The sequence below is a fragment of the Pseudorca crassidens genome, chromosome 5 (assembly GCF_039906515.1).
Source record: "Pseudorca crassidens isolate mPseCra1 chromosome 5, mPseCra1.hap1, whole genome shotgun sequence".
Classification (NCBI taxonomy): Eukaryota; Metazoa; Chordata; class Mammalia; order Artiodactyla; family Delphinidae; genus Pseudorca; species Pseudorca crassidens.
The window spans coordinates 65,661,368-65,682,640 of record NC_090300.1 but is presented as its reverse complement, the minus strand read 5'-3'; the positions used below and the strand labels follow the sequence as shown (position 1 = coordinate 65,682,640).

The window sequence follows — 21,273 nt, the reverse complement described above, 5'->3', positions numbered from 1 at the left end:
CTCCAGGATAGATCATATCTTGGGTCACAAATCAAGCCTTGGTAAATTTTAAAAAATTGAAATTGTATCAAGTGTCTTTTCAAACCACAACACTATGAGACTAGATATCAATTACAGGAAAAAAACTGTAAAAAATACAAACACATGAGGCTAAACAATATGCCACTAAATAACCAAGAGATCACTGAAGAAATCAAAGAGGGAATCAAAAAAATACCTAGAAACAAATGACAATGAAAACACAACGATCCAAAACCTATGGGATGCAACAAAAGCAGTTCTAAGAGGGAAGTTTATAGCAATACAATCCTACCTCAAGAAACAAGAAAAACCTCAAGTAAACAACCTAACCTTACACCTAAAGCAATTAGAGAAAAAAGAACAAAACCCCCACAAAGTTAGCAGAAGGAAAGAAATCATAAAGATCAGATCAGAAATAAATGAAAAAGAAATGAAGGAAACAGTAGCAAAGATCAGTAAAAGTAAAAGCTCTTTCCTTGAGAAGATAAACAATATTGACAAACCCCTAGCCAGACTCATCAAGAAAAAAAGGGAGAAAACTCAAATCGACAGAATTAGAAATGAAAAAGGAGAAATAACAACTGACCCTGCAGAAATACAAAAGATCATGAGAGATTACTACAAGCAACTCTATCAATAAAATGGACAACCTGGAAGAAATGGACAAACTCTTAGAAAAGCACAACCTTCTAAACTGAACCAGGACGAAAAAGAAAATATAAACAGACCAATCACAAGCACTGAAATTGAAACTGTGATTAAAAATCTTCCAACAAACAAAAGCCCAGGACCAGATGGCTTCACAGGTGAATTCTATTAAACATTTAGAGAAGAGATAACACCTATCCTTCTCAAACTCTTCCAAAACATAGCAGAGGGAGGAACACTCCCAAAGTCATTCTATGAGGCCACCATCACCCTGATACCAAAACCAAAGATGTCACCAAAAAAAGAAAACTACAGGCCAATATCACTGATGAACATAGATGCAAAAATCCTCAACAAAATACTAGCAAACAGAATCCAGCAGAACATTAAAAGGATCATACACCATGATCAAGTGGGGGTTTATCCCAGGAATGGAAGGATTCTTCAATATATGCAAATCAATGTGATACACCGTATTAACAAACAGAAGGATAAAAGCCATATGATAATAGATGTGGAAAAAGCTTTGGACAAAATTCAACACCCATTTATGATAAAACCCCTCCAGAAAATAGGCATAAAGGGAACTTACCTCAACATGATAAAGGCCATATATGACAAACCCACAGCCAGCATTGTCCTCAATGGTAAAAAAATGAAACCATTTCCACTAAGATCAGGAACAAGACAAGGTTGCCCACTCTCACCACTATTATTCAACATAGTTTTGGAAGTTTTAGCCACAGCAATCAGAGAAGAAAAAGAAATAAAAGGAATCCAAATCTGAAAAGAAGAAGTAAAGCTGTCACTGTTTGCAGATGACATGATACTATACGTAGAGAATCCTAAAGATGCTACCAGAAAACTACTAGAGCTAATCAATGAATTTGGTAAAGTAGCAGGATACAAAATTAATGCACAGAAATCTCTTGCATTCCTATGCACTAATGATGAAAAATATGAAAGTGAAATTAAGAAAACACTCCCATTTACCACTGCAACAAAAAGAATAAAATATCTAGGAATAAACCTACCTAAAGAGACAGAAGACCTGTATGCAGAAAATTTTAAGACACTGATGAAAGAAATTAAAGATGATACAAACAGATGGAGAGATATACCATGTTCTTGGATTGGAAGAATCAACATTGTGAAAATGACTCTACTACCCAAAGCAATCTACAGATTCAATGCAATCCGTATCAAACTACCACTGGCATTTTTCACAGAACTAGAACAAAAAATCTCACAATTTGTATGGAAACGCAAAATAGCCAAAGCAATCTTGAGAAAGAAAAACGGAGCTGGAGGAATCAGGCTCTCTGACTTCAAACTATACTACAAAGCTACAGTAATCAAGACAGTATGCTACTGGCACAAAAACAGAAATATAGATCAATGGAACAGGAAAGAAAGCCCAGAGATAAATCCACACACATATGGTCACCTTATCTTTGATAAAGGAGGCAAGAATATACAGTGGAGAAAAGATAGCCTCTTCAATAAGTGGTGCTGGGAAAACTGGACAGCTACATGTAGAAGAATGAAATTAGAACACTTCCTAGCACCATACACGAAAATAAAATGGATTCAAGACCTTATTGTAAGGCCAGACACTATAAACTCTTAGAGGAAAACGTAGGAAGAGCACTCTTTGACATAAATCACAGCAAGATCCTTTTTGACCCACCTCCTAGTGAAATGGAAATAAAAACAAAAATAAACAAATTGGACCTATGAAACTTAAAAGCTTTTGCACAGCAAAGGAAACCATAAGACGAAAAGACAACCCTCAGAATGGGAGAAAATATTTGCAAATGAAGCAACTGACAAAGGATTAATCTCCAAAATATACAAGCAGCTCATGCAGCTCAATATCAAAAAAAAAACCACCCGATCCAAAAATGGGCAGAAGACCTAAATAGACATTTCTCCAAAGAAGAAAGAAGATATACAGATTGCCAACAACACATGAAAACATGCTCAACATTACTAATCAATTAGAGAAATGCAAATCAAAACTAAAACGAGGTATCACCTCACACCGGTCAGAATGGCCATCATGAAAAAATCTACAAACAATAAATGCTGGAGACGGTGTGAAGAAAAGGAATCCCTCTTGCACTGTTGGTGGGAAAGTAAACTGATACAACCACTATGGAGAACAGCATGTAGGTTCCTTAAAAAACTAAAAATAGAACTACCATATGACCCAGCAATCCCACTCCTGGGCATATACCCTGAGAAAACCATAATTCAAAAAGAGACATGTACCGCAATGTTGATTGCAGCACTATTTACAATAGCCGGGACATGGAAGTGTCCATCGACAGATGAATGGATAAAGAAGATGTGGCACAATATTACTCAGCCATAAAAAGAAACGAAATTGAGTTATTTGTAGTGGGGTGGATGGACCTAGAATCTGTCATACAGAGTGAAGTAAGTCAGAAAGAAAAACAAATACCATATGGTAACACATATATATAGAATCTGGAAAAAAAAATGGTTCGATGAACCTAGGGGCAGGACAGGAATAAAGATACAGATGTAGAGAATGGACTTGAGGACACAGGGAGGGGGAAGGGTAAGCTGGGACGAACTGAGAGAGTGGCATGGACATATATACACTACCAAATGTAAAATAGATTGCTAGTGGGAAGCAGCTGCATAGTACAGGGAGATCAGCTTGGTGCTTTGTGACCACCTAGAAGGGTGGGATAGGGAGGGTGGGAGGGAGATGCAAGAGGGAGAGGATATGGGGATATATGTATATGTATAGCTGATTCACTTTGTTATACAGCAGAAACTAACACAGCACTGTAAAGCAATTATACTCCAATAAAGAGGTTAAAAAAAACAATACTACACAGGGGAATTCCCTGGCCGTCCAGTGGTTAGGACTCTGCGCTTCCACTGCAGGGGGCGCAGGTTCGATCCCTTGTCAAGGAACTAAGATCCTGCAAGCCAGGATCTTAGTTCTTTTGGCATGGCCAAAAGAAAAAAAAAACACTACATGTTCTGCTCCTCTCTTGGTTGATCCCAATTAGTAGATTAAAGGAGCAGAGAACTCTTTCAGGAAGAATGTCTGTATACTTTTGTTAAACTCATGATTTCCCAAACTTATTTGACTACAGAACCCTTTTCTTAGTGGAATGTAACATCCCATGTGTAAAGGGAAAGAGTAAGCTGCTGTAACAAAGATATCCAACAATATAGTGACTTAAAGAATATTTCTGTCTTGTGACACATCCTGGGTTGGGCCTGCAGGCTGCTGTGCTCCACACGGTCATTTAGTGGCCCAGGTTCCTTCCTTCTGGTTTTTCTGTCATCCACTAGAGCATTGTCTTTGCCTACATAGTCAAAAGCAGATCTCAGGAATGTCCAGTTTCCAGATTGCAGGAAAGGGAAAGAACTTGGAAGATATGCATACGTAATATTTTAAGGCCCAGTGTGCAAGTGGCATGCAAAATCTTTTCTTATATTCCCTTAGTTAAAACTTTGTTTCACCAAGCTGCAAGAAGTATTGGGAAGCTAGCTAGGAGGCCATTGCCCAACTACAACTTTGTTACTGTGCGTCAGTGTCACCCAGCCTGCCTGCAGCCGAGGAGGAACTAGAATCCATGTCTTCCAACTCCTAGGCCAAGATTCTAAGTTACCACACTAGCATTTGCTTATCAGTCAACAAGTATCAAGTGTCTCTTGAGTTCCAAGTTTATTGTCAGATGAGGATAGAAAGCTTTTTAAAATATAGTTTCACTAATCCTCTACAAAATGTTTGTCAATTGCATCTTTAATCTGGTAGCAGTTTTTGTTTATGGATAAGCTTTTCAAATATGGCTATTATAGAAGTAGCAAAAATTGTAGGTTTATACCATAATATTTTAATTTGCCAGGGAACATATACCATGGAAATTAACAAAAGGAAAACAGGGTAGAGAATCTTGAAATGGACCCAGATACATCTCAGAATTTATAAAAAAGGCATTTCAAATTAGTTCTGAACCAAAAAGATAAATGTTTTGTAAAAGTGGTGTTTGGACCACTGGATAGCAATATGGAAAAAATAATAGTAAGTTTACCTCAGCCCTTAAAGTCATTCATATCAATGCCAAAACCTTGGCCTCTGTGCACTGGTGCCAAATCGAATCTCAGAGACAGAATTTTGGGTGAAGTAGAAAGAATAACTTTATTGCTTTGCCAGGCAAAGGGGACACAGTGGGCTTGTGCCTCTCAAAAACAGTGTGTCCTCAACCCAGAGGGATTTGGTGAGCAGTTTTATAGCAATGGTTCAAGGCCAGAGTTGCTGATAAGGATTAGGGTGTGTGCAGGGCCTTCACTCCTTTAATCTGGCCTCAGGTGGTCTCCTGATAAGCTTCTGTGGTTCCTTTCATCTGGAATGAAGAATGCTAACATCTTCCATTTGTTGGGCGTTTTAATTCTGGAAAGAGCTCAAAGATATTGTTATGTGTATCCCTTGAGGTGGAACCAGGACCTGCCCCAGGGCTGTACTATTGTTTCTTGACTGCTCCTCCTTTGTCTCTGCATTGCTCCCTTCCCACAGGGTCCTGCTTGGTTTCCCTATTGTTCAAGTGTGTGACTTAAAGAAATCATGAAAGTCAAAACATTTTGAAAAGCATCTTGAATAGGATAAAGTCTTTCCAGGCAAAAACTAAAACCAGAAGCTACAAAGGAAAATCTTGACAAATTAAGCTATGTAAGAGGCAAAAACTTATATGTAGAAAAAAGGAAAAATTAAAACTCAAAAGATAAATACATTTTCAAAACATGACACAAGACTAATTTCCTTGGTGTATAAAGAGTGTTTACAAATCAACAACAATGGAAAAAGAAATGGGCAAAGGACATGAATACATAGGAAAAAAATTCAAAATCCAGTAAATATATGAAAAGAGGCCAAACAATGATATATCATATTTCATTATCAGACTGTCCAACATTTAAAACTTTGATAATACCAGTGTTGGAGAAGCTATAGGAAAACCAGCACTCTCATACACTGTTGGTAAGAGTGTAAATTAGTACTATCATTTTAGAAGTGAATTTGTAACAGCTTTCAAAAATTTAAAATAAGTATATGATTTGATCCAACAGTTCCACTTCTAGGAATTTATTTTAATGATAAACTCATACAAATGAACAAAGAATTATAGGTACAGATGTTTATTTTAGGATCACTTTTAACAGGAAAACAAGTAGTGAGAAATGGGAAACAACCTAAATGTCTGTGGTAGTGTAAAAATTTATCCCCAGATTGAGACTCCTTCCTTCAAAGAGTGGAATCAAATTACCTTCTCTTTAAGTGTGGGCTGTACTAATGACTCAGTAAATAGAATGTGGTGGAAGTGATGCTCGTTGACTTTCAAGACTACGTTATAAAAAGCATTTTAGTTTTTTCCTCATTCTCCCTCTTGGGTTATTCACTGTAGAAGCCAGCTGCCATATTGAGAGGACGCTGAAGCAGCCCAAAGGAGAGACCTGCGTGGCAGGAACTGAAGCCTCCTGCCAACAGCCATGTGTGTGAGCCCCTGGGAGGTAGACTGTCCAGCCCTAGTCAAGCTTTCAGATGGCTTCAGCTCAAACTGATGTCTTGGCTGAAACTTCATGAGAGACCTGGAGCGAGAAGAACCCAGCTAAACCACTCTTGAATTTATTACCAGAGGGCCATGAGATAATAAATGTTTGCTGTTTTAAGCACCTAAGTTTTGTTAACGATAGATAACAAATATATTAAATATAAAAAGCCGATTGATAAAATATTGTACTGACATACAATGGAACTCTGTGCAGCTATTAAAAATAATATCTTCTGCTTGAGATGTAGAAATCTAGAAAGAGAACTATCCCCACACTTGCAAGATCAGAAAATCTGGAAAATATGCAAATTCACAACTTTTTGTGGACCCATGAGAGAGCTGAGTTCACCGGGCACCCATATAGCCTGAAGACCAAGGAAAGACAGGCACCTACAAAGAGAGATGGAACTCCAATCACTTGCCTACCTGGAGCAGGCACTGCTATACGCTGGCAAAGAGAGTTCTGCTAAATTTGTGGCCCAGTGTAGGCTTGCAAGAGAAAATAAAAACCAAGGGACCATAGATATAATGAATATTTGCATCCACTTACAGGCTTTTCTCCTCCGATGGTCTCACTGGGCACTCACAGAAAAGATTAGCAAAAGTCCTGAGAAAGCATCCTTGAGGGCATAGCCTGGGGAAGGGGAATATCAGTTGCTGCAGGAAAGACATGAGACAAGGCTTGGATCCTATTGCCCCATATTTCCAACAGAACAAAAGTAGAACCAGCTGTCCAAGAACAGGCAATAAACACATCCTTACAGGGCTGGTAAATCCAACTGCAGCTGGGGAAAAATAATGGAATAAAAACCAAACCTCTGATCCTGGGAGAAAGGTGGGAATATGTGCTGTGCCCAAAACTGCTGGGGGAGGATAGAAACACTTTGAAGGTCACACCCCCTCAAGACCCAGGGACAGAGTGCCTGCCTGCCTGAGACTTAATCAGAACAGAGCACCTCATGGCTCAGTCCCCAGCCCCAGGCTAACAAGCACTGACTATCAAGTAACAGTGGAGTCTGCTGGGAGAGCTACAAGGGCATGGAGAGACTCTGACACGTACCAGGGAAGACCTAAAGCTGAGAGTGGAGCACACATTGAGAAAAACATTTGGTCAAACAATGCCATACCTTAAACACAGGTAACACTTGAGGAATCTGAAGTGCATGGTGTACTTAGGCTAACTGTAGCAACAACAAACTCAAGGGTCTACACAAAGGAGTGAAGACTGCAGGAAATGGTAATCACATAAGTAAGTACTGAAGCTTTTTCCCCTCATTATTTATGTCTGCTTAAAAGAAAATTGAGTATTTAAATATAAAAAGAATAAGAATGTGTTGGGCTTCCCTGGTGGCGCAGTGGTTGGGAGTCCGCCTGCCAATGCAGTGGACACGGGTTCGTGCCCCGGTCCAGGAAGATCCCCGGAGTGGCTAGGCCCGTGAGCCATGGCCGCTGAGCCTGCGCGTCCGGAGCCTGTGCTCCACAACGGGAGAGGCCACAACAGTGAGAGGCCCACGTACCGCAAAAAAAATAAAATAAAGCGGTTAATCCGTCAAGAGGACATACCAATCCTAACTATTTACACATCAATAATAGAGCTTTGGAATACACAAAGCAAAAACAGAACTGCAAAGAGGAATAAACAAATCCACAATTTAATCTGATATTTCAACTCCTCTCGTAAGAATTGATAAAACAATAAAGAAAAAATCAGTGAGAATATAGAATACTTGAACAACACTGTCAACCAATTTAACCTAATAACATTTATAGAACACTGAATCCAACAACAAAAGAATACACACATTCTTCTTAAGTTCACATGGAACATTTAACAAGACAGACCATTGTTATGGGCTGAATTGTGTTCCCCCCTACTGTTTGGTCCCATCCTGTTGATGGTGATGCTCTTGCCTAGGAACTAGGAACACCTGAGGCACTCACCAAGCTTGTGGGGCCAGTGTTGTGGCTGGACTAGCCCGTGTGGTTCTTATAATGATTGCAGTACACACTTCAGCCAAAAACCATCAGGGAACTTTGAGGAACAAGATTTACTACTCATAGGTCCTGGAGAGTACACAGCACACTCAAGGGCCATGAAGCAAGGTCACAGGTTGAGACACAGAGAGCACAGACCTGGGGCTCTGCCTTTGTTAGGGCCCAAGGGTGGGGTGTTTAGGGTTTCACAGGTTCACTCTTTATTGGCTAATTTAAAGCATAAGAGAGGGAATTAGGGAATGGAAAGGGAAAAGCTAAAAGAATGTTGAAGAACAAAGTTGGAGGGCTAATAATACCTGATTTCAAGGTTTATTGTAAAGTTACAGCAATCAAGGCAATTTGATCTTGACATAAAGATAGAAAATTATATCAGTGGAACAGGATAGACCCATATACGTGTGGACAACTGATATTCAACAAAGGTACAAAAGCAATAGAGTGAGGAAAGGATAATTTTTTCAGCAATGAGCTCATCCACATCTCAAATCATATGGAATTCTCAATAAGAGATTTCCCATCCGAAACCATCAAGGCCAGAAGGCAGTGAGATGATATATTAAAGTGCTGAAAGGAAAAAGACTGTCAATTAAGAATTCTATATCCACAAAACTGTCCTTCAAAACTGAAGGAGAAATTAAGACATTCCAGATAAACAACAACTGAGATAATTTGTCACTAACATACCTTCCCTACAAGAAATGCTAAAAGGAGTCCTTCAGAAATGAAAGGTTACTAGACAGTAACTCAAATCCACGTGAAGAAATAAAGAGCACCAATAAATGTAACTACATAGGTAAATATAGAAGACATTATAAATATATTTTTTTGTTTGTCATAGCTCTGGCTACTGTAACAAATTACCATGGACTGAATGACTTAACGGATTTATTTCTCACAAGTTTGGAGACTGGGAAGTCTGAGATCAGGGTGCCAGCATGGTGGCATTCTGGTAAGGGCCAACTTCCTGGCTTGTAGACAGCTGCTTTCTCACTATATCCTTACGTGGTGGAGAGCAGAGAGAGAACTAGCTCTCTTCCTCTTCCTATAAGGACACTAATCCCATCATGAGGGCTCCACCCTCATAATCTAATTACCTCCCAAAGTCCCCACCTTCCAATACCACCACATTAGAGCTTCTGTATATGAATTTTGAGGGAACACAAACATTTCCTCTATAGCATTGTTTGTAACTCCTTTTTCTCTTATCTGATATAAAAGACAACTTCATAAAGCAATCATTATAAACCCATGATGGTGGGTATACAATGAATAAAGATGTAATTTATATGGCAATAATAGCAAAAAGGAAGGGGAGACAATGGAAATAGATAGAAGCAAAGTTTTTATATACTATTGAAGTTAAGATAGTATTAATCCAAACTAGATTGCTATAGGCTGAGATGTACAGTAATCTTCAGGGCAACCACTAAGAAAATAACTCCCCAGGCCCCTCCAGTCAGGCTTATCACCACTCAAGAGATTTTGCTCCAGTAGCCAGCAGAAAGGGCACAGGCTTCAGGGCCAGACGAGGCATGATGCAAATTTTAGCCTGTTATGTGATGCTGGGTGGTACATTTTCCAAATCAGTAAAGTGGGGATTAAAAAAATCTACCCTGTAGAGGTACCATATGCATTACACAGTGTCAGGCACATAATAGGGAGTCCTTATATGGAAACCATTATTACTGCTATTATTATTATTATTGCTATTCTCCAACTACCCAGATCCTCTATGACCTTCAGTCTCTCCAAGGTTCAACGCCTACAAAGTCATCTCTGACTATTCCTTTCCTCATCTAGTGTGTTTCTAAGTAGCAAACAATTGATCAGTCGCTCTCTAGCTATTTATATCAATAAATGTTTCTCAACTAGGCAGTAAGCAACTTGAAAGCATATATTATATTCTAGTCCAGAGCACCTCTTCAGCTGTAGTACAGCATAGTGCTTAAAATCGTAGACTTTCAAGCCGACTGGATTCATAGCCCAGCTTCTTCATTTATTATCTAAGTGATTCTGGGCAAGTCACTTGACCTCTCTATGCTCAGTTTCCCCATCTGTGAAATGGGACAACAATAATACTATAGTGCCCACATAGAGTGGCTGTGGGGCTTAAATGGAATAAGAAGAGTGTCTGGCACAGAGTATCTGCTTAATTATTGTCTGTTGAATAAATTGACTCAAAGTCCAGAATTCTAGATAGCAAGTAGCTGAAATTAGGTCAACTGACACAAATTAATCTTCACCTTCCACCATAAAAATTCAATTTGGAAACACACCCCTTGCTTTGGTAAATTTGCTTGATTACAGCAACGTAGTAAGATAAAATAGTTGCCAAAGTTGTTTTTCAGGAAATGGTTTGAGACTAACCTGAAAGCCCTAAACCTAGTAATCAGGAGGGTATCCTGATAAACTGCCTATATGTGTGTTCCTCACGGGGACTCACAGCTCTGGGAGAGAGACCACCATTGTTTTGTCTAATTAATAGAGGAAGGAGATAAGACATGAAAAGGTTGCCTTTTGAAGATATTCAATATTATTTGTGTTCCAGGAAAACCACCTGGGAGTAGTCATTGTTATCCCTGTTATACAACAGAAGAAACCGAGGCTCAGAGAGGTTACCCAAGGTCACACAGCCGGTGAGTTGGCAGGGCCAGATTCAAACCCAGATCTCCCTGATTCCTGAGGTCACACTGACCCCTCCCCACAAGATGAAGTTCCCAGGTGAGGCTGCCTGGAGCAGAGAACAGGGCTGCCTCAGACTTCTTGTGAAAACACACAGAGACAGACAGCACTCTACCCATGGAGTTTTGACTCATGCTCACCCTCAAGACTGAGGGACTGGTTTTCTCCTGGCTGAGAAGTGTCTCTGGGTTTACAGAAATGTACTCAAGATCTTAGAGAAAAATGGAGACCCAACTTATGAGAGAAGGAAGCAGACACTGCCACAGATCCACCACCTCTTGTGCAAAATGATCTCAGATGCCCTTCACCTTGGCTGAGGGACATGCCCCATCCCCCATCCCGTCGCTCACAAACACTAAAGGCAGAGACAAAAGTGCCTGCCTTCACACAAGAGCCACTTGTGGTTTCCCTCCCCTCTCAGCACACCACTTGGGAGGGCCTTTCAGTTCTCATAACGCAAGTGACTTTGTTTTCTCTGCCACAAGTTATAAGGGGCAGAAGGAGGTGTCTACTTTGTTGCCAGAGCCTGCCCTGGAATTAGCCTTGCACCATTCGGAAAACCCAGCCTTGCTGAGCGCTGAGCCCAGCAGTCCCTTGGCGAGGCAGCGATACTCCCTGGCTCCCCAGTCATGTCCTGGCAGCTGTCTGCAGTGGTGGTGCTCTTCGTGTCCCTGGCCGGTGAGTGACACACATGACTTTCCATGGTGACCCTGCCACATCCGGTCCTATTAAATGTAAATGCATTCTAGTGCCAGTGACCAAGGTGGGGCAGGACAGATTGGAGATGGCTGTAGTGGCTTCAGCTACTGTGGGTATTTGACTTGGGAATGCCTCTTTATTACCTTACGTGTGGAGCACACCTTCATTTTCTTTTCCAGAGGCTTTCACAGTTTGGACTTGTTTTCCATGAGTCAGGCAGAGTAGCTGTCCACCCTGGAAGACAGTGACGCTGCCCCTGGTTCCCAAATGGTCTGTAGGCACCTGATTAGGGAGAGTTTGTACAAATCTCTTCGATTTAAGAGATGGAGAACTGAGCCAGGACTTAGAAATGGGGCTCTTGCCAAGAGCCTGGGGAAATCACGTCATGCCTTGCTTTTTCTGCTTTTCTTAAATGGAGCGCTATGTGTATGTTATGTAACAGCGAGTTGTGAAGATGAACGAGATGTGGTCTGACAAACTGCCGTCTCAGAAAGATGTCAGCCAGGGCATCAAAGATTTCTTGTTTCATTACCAGTATAGGTCAGATCAAAGAGACTGTCTGGGAAGCTGAGATTTTAATGATTCTTTTATGTCTGTGCCCCCTGCTTTCACCAAGAACATTTTCTCCCTAGGACGTTGAGTCCTCTTATGTGCTTTATCAAGTTTGCTGGTTGATTCACAATTCCTTCCACTACCACTGACTTGAACATGTGAGGGAACTAGCTCTGTCCACATGGCCTCACTAACACGCTCAAATGGGAGACACAGCTGCACTTGAGTGTAACACGAATTGTCATGAAAGTTGGGTGAAAGGTCAGGCCAGCGACCCTAATCCAGGCTGTTTTTCTTTGTACCACACTTTCAGAATTAGAGTTTCACATTCTTTTGGAGGCAAAATGAAAATTAATCATTATATTTAGCAGAGCAAGCCAATAAAAATGCAGACGATTTCAATGTAGCAGTAACCCTCAGTGACCTGTCTGTGGGCACCAATTCAATGGCTGGCAGACGACTGGTGGATTCAGGAGGGCAATGAACGTGAGATAAATGCACAGGCAGGTGGAAAGGAAATGCCCACGTTGCCCTTTCGTCTCTGAGTTGTGCATTCTTAGAGGTGAACATGGGCGCTCAGCTAACAGATGGCAGCCCTGAGATTTGCACCCAGGAAGTTCACCTTCGGGGTCCATGCTCTGCACTTCTGCACTATACTTCTACATGCATATGTTCAAGAAATACTTGTTGAATTGCATGTGAGCAAAAACCATTCGACATTTTGCTTGGAGAGACAAAGCTTTTAGGTAAGCTAACTATGTAATCTTTATACAGTCACTTTGCTTCCCTGATCTCAAATTCAAACCCCATAAAATGAGGAGATTTAAGTTTGTATCAGTTAAGTTTAGGTTCAGCTGCACATAAGAGACAAGCGCCAAATAGTGAATTAAACAAGATAAGTGTTTGTTTCTGTCTCAAGTGAAAGCAAGTCCAGAGGAATTCAGACCAGGTCTGTATGGGGACTCATTCTTGTGGACCCACCATCCAATGTGTGACTTCCACCTGCAAGGTCTCCTCATGGTTCTAGATGTCTGCTGGAGCTCCAGCCATCACATACACATTGCAGCCTGATTAAAGGAGGAAACAGGAAGGCAATAGAGAGGCCCCCTAGGTGACTGAGCTTCCTTCAAGCAACCTTCCCAGAGGCCCACATAACCCTACCACTTGTATTGCTTTGACTTGAACTCAGTCACATTCCTACCCATCTGGAAAGGAGGCTTAGAGATGGGGGGCTTTATTCCATGCAGCAAGTGCTCAGCTTAAACTCATGGCTCAGTTACTAAGGAAAAAGGAGAGACTGGATTTTGGCGTAGTCAGCCAGCAGTCTCTGACACAGGGCTAGAGCCCCTTCTGCTCAAGGGTTTTCTTTGAGCCTCAAGTCCCACAGAAAACTGACAGAGGCAGGATTTACATCTCTCTGCTAAAAGGCCTAAGATTAAACTGTGAAACTGTGAGCAGAACCTTGTCAAGGACCCACCCCTGCTGCCCCACACATCCAGAAACCGTCTTCCTGCCGCATCCAGCTAGGGCTACCTCTGCTGCCCGGGGAGGTGCCAGAGAAAGTGCTCAGGAGTTAAGCTCGACTCCCTGCCCCTGGACATGGCCACGGCACTCCATCTACTCCCCAGCTGTGCTCCTTAGAGCTCTGCAAAAGGTAGCCTCTGAGACCTGCCAGGTCTGCTCCCTGTTGGCCCTCCTCCTGACCCCTCCTCACACCCTCCCAAGCTCCCATGATGCTGACTCTGCTGTTCTGCAGAGACATTCCAGGCTCTGAAGCCCATGCCTTTACACATACTCTTTCTCCTGCCTGTGGGATGCCATCTACTTTCCTGTCTGCCTGAAGAATTTCTCCTTGTGATGGATTCCCCACCTCACCCCATAGGACTCAGGGCCTGCTTCAGTAATAACACCTGGGCTCCCCTGGTGGTGCAGTGGTTGAGAATCCACCTGCCAATGCAGGGGTTCCGGGTTCAAGCCCTGGTCCGGGAAGATCCCACATGCCGTGGAGCAAGTAAGCCCGTGCGCCACAACTGCTGAGCCCGCAAACCACAACTACTGAGCCCACGTGCCACAACTACTGAAGCCCGTGCCTAGAGCCCGTGCTCCGCAACAAGAGAAACCACCGCAATGAGAAGCCCATGCACCGCAACAAAGAGTGGCCCCCGCTCGCCGCAACTAGAGAAAACCTGCACACGGTAACAAAGACCCAATGCAGCCAAAAATAAATAAACAAATAAATTTATTAAAATAATAATAATAACACTTGTCACACCGAGGAGTATAGTCCATTTCTGTGTCTGCCTCACAAGGCTTTGCCCCCCTGAGAACAAAGACCTAACCCCAGTGCCTGGCCTGGAGCTTGGCTCAGAGGAGGCGCCTCTGTATCTGCTGAATTGGGTGTGGCGGGGAAACCAAACTAAGGCTCTCTGGGAAGGCCCGACTGTCTGGGAAATACCTAAAGAAGCAGTTCTTGTGTGGTCACTGGCTTTGCCAGGGCCTGGCCGATGGGTTATCTCTCACTCCTCCTGCGAGTTGTAGGGAAACCAAGACATTCTCACGCCCCTTCCTGCAGTTCACCACATAGAGGAATACAAACAAGGGGTTAAGGCTCCGGGGTACTCATTTGCTGAGTCTCTTGAATCCTGGAGAGGAGACGCTGAGGTTCTGGGAGTGGGAGCTTCGCAAATCAGTGTGTGGACTTCAGGCTGTGTTCTTCTGAGTAGAAGGAGAACTGAGAGAGTCTGAGCTGTGCCCTGCCCTTGCTTCTGCCCACTGCCCAGTTTGTGGTTTTCAGACAGACCAGTGAACTTGACTAAACCTTTAGGCCAAAGATCCCATTGAAAAACTATGACCCAATTTTGACCAAGATTGGTCATATATGTGTGGTCATAAACATAGATTTTGTAAAACAGAGTATTTTTCAGAGCATTATTTCCATTGAGTACCTAACAAACATATGGACTTTCTGGGATGTATTTCAATGCACAGCATAGCTACCTCTGTCAAATTTCCATCTAGCTGCCTGCCCATCTTTTATACCCCACACTCCTACAGGGAGATGAGGAGACGAGGGGAGGGACCAGAGTAGAGAAAGAGAAGAATATTAGAACAATATTTCCCAGACTTGTTTAATTGTAACACACTCTGTTACTTTCAGTCACTTTTGTTCCTGCCACCTACCAGCCCAGGCTCCTGTCCGCCTCAAGGTCACATACCATATGGAGACACCATCACCTCCAGGCACCTCACAAAGACTTCCTATATACCAAGCACACTTGACAGTGTACCGTGAGTCTTCTTGTCCTGTTTGGGGTGCTGTGCGTTCATGAACGGCCAATGTGCTTTTTTCCCTTACTTGAGTTCATTCATCACTGCTGAGAGAGGAGTTCTAATTGCATTATGAGGAAGGCTCCCCCTTTGAAAGGGTGTGCTACTCAGTTGAGGAAATTCTACTCAGTTGAGAAGATTTGCTTTAGTTCATAAGCATAAGCTGTACACAGTGGGATTTTATCAAGGACCTAATCTTCCAGGAGAGCAAAAGTCAGGTGGTTCCCAGTCTCCTGGAGTTCTCTGCAGCAATCTTTGCTTTTTACTACAAGATATTCCTAGATACCACATCTGGGAGTGAATTCTATTTCTTCATAGTAATACTATGACCCTAACTGTGTTCCTGTTGGGTTTTTGACCCAGGGAACAGCAACTCAGGTTCAGCCCAAATGAATTATGCAAATAAATCTTCAACAACTGTCAACCTTCATAACAATCTTGAAAGGAAAAATCTTGCTCCAAGCTCTACAGTATGGGCATAAAGGCTCCACGTATGATTTTACAAAGATTGGTGAAGTAAATCTATAGCCCATAAAATCTGCAACTCTCAAATATCATACATTTCAATTGTCCAAGTAAACATTTTAGATACAAGAAAAGACTCTTTAGTAATAGTCTCAAGTAACTTAATGTCATGAATAATGTCTTCTTTAAAGGTTATCAAAGGCATTTTGAACTGATACTTTTGTCTTTCCCATTTTGCAAACCAGCTGTGCAGAAATAATTTATAAGTGCTACTACTGGGCTTAAAGTTAGCCTTTTCTTCTGGAAAATAATCACTGTTTTAGCATGTGGGCCTTTGAAAGACTCTCTGAGGACCACCATTATGAGGATTTAGTGAACTGGGGTCACTGGAGGGGCACCCTACTCTTCTCTCCTCTGCTTTTGTCTCTTCTCTTACCATTCTTCCCAGTGACACGCACCACCTCCACCCATGCCCAGATCCAAGGGCAGGCTTTGGTTCAGACAGGGGCTTGAGTCTCAGCTTCAAAATTTACTAGTTGTGTGATTATGGTCAAGTTAATAGAATTTTCTAAACCTGAGTTTCCTCATCTGAAAGACAGATAAAGATTAGTACCCGTCAGGGGGTTTTTGAGAAGAGCTGGTGAAATAAGACCCTCGACCTGAGGCCTGCCATGTAGTAAGTGTTCAGTAACTTGGAATTTTTATTGCTATGGGGAAAGTACCCACCTAGAAATGTATTGGATGAAAGGGAGAGATAGTAAAGGTGTTTATGGATGACTTTAATTCGATGTGAAATTCAGGACTTTATAAACACCAGCGTAGAGTGATCTTCTTTCCCTTTTCCCCGTGTTTTTCCAAGTCACTGCTCAGCACCGGGCAGTAACAGCTCCAATGAGTGAAAATACAATGCATAAATATAGTGAAACCATAGCATTAAAGAGACAGTGCCATCTCTCAGTGTACCTGATCGTAAGCTCCCAAGGGACATCACCTGCAGTTGTCTAATTTCTGGCTTGCTCTGTGCTTGGAAGGAGACAAGGATAGAACTATTCTGGTTGAAAAAGATTCAGAGGCCTTCGGCCCTGAAGGGATGACCCAGGAGAGAACCTATGACGATAATACACACTCTAGGTATGCTTAATAGTCCAGGAAGGCTTTCACTCAAACCACCTTGTTTGAGCCTGTTAATAACCCTAGGAGGTCTACAATGCTGTAACCACCATTTACACATTCAGTTATTTATTCATTCATTCCGTATCCACTGAATACCTTCTATGCACAGGCACTGGTGGTGAAAAAAATTACCCACAGTTCCCACCTTGAGCTTGCTTTTCATCTAGTGGGAGAGAGGCACAATTAATAAATAAACATATAATCAGGGCTGCTATTCTGCTGGTACACACTGTCTGGACAGGCTTATTGTTAAATATTTGAATACCGTCCCCTTATATAATTACAAGCTGTGATTAATGCAGTGAAGGCAATGAATATAATACTGTGATGGAGAATTGTGGGGATGGGGAGCTGTTTCATGTGGGAAGGATGGGAAAGACTCTTTGAGGAGCTGACATTTAAGCCAAACCATGAAGGATGGCACACCAGATATATCAGAGCACTTATGGATTAATTTAATTCCTCAGTTGGAAAAGCCTGAGCTACTCTAAAGGTTAAGTAAGGGAATGACAGAAACTGGGGTACATTTTGAAAACTGATGGTGGGGCTTCCCTGGTGGCTCAGTGGTTAAGAATCCACTTGCCAGTGCAGGGGACACGGGTTCGAGCCCTGGTCCAGGAAGATCCCACATGCCACAGAGCAACTAAGCCTATGCGCCACAACTACTGAGCCTGCGCTCTAGAGCCCGTGAGCCACAAGTACTGAGCCCATACACCACAACTGCTGAAGCCCAAGCGCCTAGAGCCCGTGCCCCACAACAAGAGAAGCCACCACAATGAGAAGCCCACGCACTGCAAGGAAGAGTAGCCCCCGCTTGCCGCAACTAGAGAAAGCCCGCACATAGCAACGAAGACCCAACGCAGCCATAAATAAATAAATGTATTAAAAGAAAAGAAAAGAAAAGAAAACTGATGGTGAAATAAAAAATGGAAGGGAACTGAATCTCTTGTCATTGGAGGTAATTATGCATCGATTGGCGGAACACATGGCAAATATCCAACAGTACAATTCACACATCAGATTAGGGTTTGTACTAGATAATCTTTAAGGTCCCTTTCAAACCTGGGATTATATGATTCTCTGAAAACTATACAAGTCTGTGTAAATCTTTATTACTGTTATTCATGCTGCCCCAGCTCTATCAGGTCATCACAGCAGCACCCTACCCAGGAGCACACTCTATCCAGGAACTGTCTGGATTCACATTTGAAGATGGAAAATGAAGAGGCATTGGCACTTAGATATCTAGCTGAGCATGCTCGCTGGGGTGATAGTACCACACCCCACACAGAGAAATGGGAAGAATATCTCCAGTATGCTCACAACCCTGTAAAAACATGGGTGCGACCAAAACGTTAAAATTGTGGCCTTGTGGTAGAATTTTGAGTGACCTTCACTTCACTGTTATTTCCTTGTAAATTTCCCCCAAATCTGAAAAACACATGTTAATTTTTAATGAAGAAACCTTAAAGTGGAGTGGGGGAGGGCTTCACTCATGTGAGCCATTGGTTGGTGTATTAACATTTTTGTTTCCTAATTTGCAGTGATTTTGCATTATGGCGGTCATGTGAGAGCAAAAGCGTTTCCAGAAATCACAGGCTATTCTCCACCTGCAACAGTACAGACCACAGCAAAACCTTGTCTCCTGCAGCCAACGAACCGTGTGCCTCAGAAAACTTTAGCAGCAAGGTCAACAGATGGGCATGTCACCTCTCAGATAGCTGTCACAGCATCCACCTCTGAGACCCTAACCACACACACAACCATAAAAATTCCAGCAACAGCTTCCCTGGTAACTGCAGACAGCACCCCCTCCACCAGCCCGACAGCCCACACCCTAGTCACAACCCTGGCCACACCCAACAAGTCACACACGGCTGCTCCAGTCACTGAGGCTACAATCAGCCCCAGCACAGGTCCCAGTCCACCACCATCCACTGTCACCCCACCAGCCCACAGAACTGGAGCCAGGCCGTCGACCGTCAGCCACACAACTGGGAAAACCACCCAACTCAGTAACCAGACCACCCTTCCAGCAACATTGTCCACCACACCACACAACAGCACAACCAGTCAGAAGCCTACTCAACCCACCCACACCCCAGAGCCCACCAACGCAACCCACAGAGCCTCGCCTGCCACCATAGCTCCCAGGCCCACCCTCGCACCCCAGCCATCGTCAGCCAAGACTGGAATTTATCAAGTTCTGAACGGAAGCAAGCTCTGTATCAAAGCAGAGATGGGGATAGAGCTGACGGTTCAAGACACGGAGTCGGTAAGTCCGGCACAGGACTATAGCACTGCTTCAAAAAGTTTTGAGTGGGGAGTGCCTTGCTGAAAATGAACATTCCCCTGCATCCTATATCTTGGAATGAAATAGGTATCTGCGGGCTCCTCTTTCTCCAAGGTGCTCTGTTACGAGGTGGATCTGTTTTAGAACACATACAAAAATAGACACTGATAGCGACCGTACGAATGAAGAAAGGCACACACCAAAATTTTAAATATGCACACCCTCCACTTTTAGCCACCATGGGCGGAGTGTTGGATGTGGCCAGCATTGACCCCAACCTGGCCCTGCTCCTCTGGATGACTTCCAAGCCTCAGCAACTTTCCTGTGAAATGAGAGGTTTGCATTAGACGGTCTTTGTGGTTCCAGCCAGCTGTGACATTAATATGAAAAATCCAGGTGAATGAGAAGATTGGAGAGGGTGGGAGTGGGGCTTAGATTATTTGATTTACTGAAAGAATCACTATAAAAATTCTTCCTTTTTTTGCACAGTTTTTATGATGTCAAGTAAAACTTCCACATTTGGTTTTTATTTGAAACAGAAGTACATTAGATAGCAAAACCTTTCCTGTAGCGCCCAACATGTTTGCTTGAACAAAAATTAAATTCTACACGGTTTTTCAAGAATATACCTGCTATGAATTATCTATCAAGGAACTCCTCTCTGTTAGAGCACTCCTTCTTTAAAAAAAGTCTTTTAAACATAACAGTTTGGAAATGAGAGGTGTCTTCCAGGGACTTTGAAATTCTCCAGTGAACACCCACTAACCTGGAGTTTCAGGCTCAATTACCAGCCTGTGCTTCTGGTCTCCCAGCTAGAGTTTTCTTTGACATTCCATTGAGCCAATCTATTTTATTTGGTTTAGGTTTTTTCGCCTCAGAAATACTTCAACATCGACCCCAATGCAACCCAATCCTCTGGGAACTGTGGCTTCCGAAAATCCAACCTTCTCTTGAATTTCCAGGGCGGATTTGTGAATCTGACATTTACCAAGGTGAGGCTGAACTCCTTACACTAACCTGCTCTAGCATCGCTTTCCCTGTCCCTCACCCTGGGGCCCGGTGGTGCAATCCCACACTTTAAGTTCCAGGGGAAACAGACCTCAGAGCCTTTCGAGATTTCTCTGATAAGAATGAGGGTCATGGAGACGGAGAGGAGGCAAGTGTCGACATCTTCCGTTTGCTTTCTTCCCTCTTCAGCCTCCTCTGTGCGGCCCAAGAAGGGCTTTGATGCCTCTTGAGAGAGATGTGGCCTTGGGGAACCTGGCCGAAGTGCCATTTGCAAACCACCCCAAGGAGGAAGCTGTACTGATGAACAGACCCACAGAAATACCCAGTGGGCAAAAAGAAACAGGATTACTCTGAGACCAGAGTCAAATGTCACAATAGGTTCTTTCCAACCACAGAAGGCAAAATTCAGGGACTAACCGGGGGCTGCGTTTTCCAGGCCATATCCTGGAGTGGGGTAGACAACTGAGTAGAGTGGAAAAGCATGGTCATGAGATCAGAGTCTTGGCTACAAATTGGACTCTGTTCTCCTTTTGACATCAGGCAGGCAACTTAATCTGTTTGAGGTTTGTTTATTTGTTTGTTTATCATTTGAAAAATGGGGAAAAGAATGAAAGATCACTCCCGTAAAGAGCTTTGTTCAGTACATGGAACGTGGATGCTCAATAGTCACTGTGGCTGTGATTACAGTGACTGAAAAGGACAAATGTCTTGGGAACACAGTGATGGTCAACCCCCTCTCAAAGGAGGCTTGCCCCTCCTTGGTCCAAAGTGTCTTTCAAATAAGCCAAGAGGACCCTTGCAGCTGGGACTCGG

At 42.8% G+C, this 21,273-nt stretch overlaps 2 protein-coding genes across 3 annotated transcripts in view; both read left to right on the top strand.

The window, feature by feature from the left end:
- MCF2L2 (MCF.2 cell line derived transforming sequence-like 2) overlaps nucleotides 1-6,397 on the top strand; it is a 237,329-nt gene extending 230,932 nt beyond the window's left edge. The window contains exon 30 of the transcript XR_010943598.1: nucleotides 6,120-6,397. The gene's annotated coding sequence lies outside the window, so the exon portion shown is untranslated. The remainder of the gene's footprint in view (nucleotides 1-6,119) is intronic.
- A 4,395-nt stretch (nucleotides 6,398-10,792) lies between these two features.
- LAMP3 (lysosomal associated membrane protein 3) overlaps nucleotides 10,793-21,273 on the top strand; it is a 35,184-nt gene continuing 24,703 nt past the window's right edge. The window contains exons 1-4 of one of the 2 annotated variants that reach the window (XM_067738171.1): nucleotides 10,793-10,897; nucleotides 11,429-11,621; nucleotides 18,704-19,434; nucleotides 20,316-20,444. In XM_067738171.1, the coding sequence (XP_067594272.1) occupies nucleotides 11,573-11,621; nucleotides 18,704-19,434; nucleotides 20,316-20,444 (909 nt within the window). In that variant the 5' untranslated portion in view covers nucleotides 10,793-10,897; nucleotides 11,429-11,572. The remainder of the gene's footprint in view (nucleotides 10,898-11,428; nucleotides 11,622-18,703; nucleotides 19,435-20,315; nucleotides 20,445-21,273) is intronic. The other variant, XM_067738172.1, reaches the window with a different exon arrangement.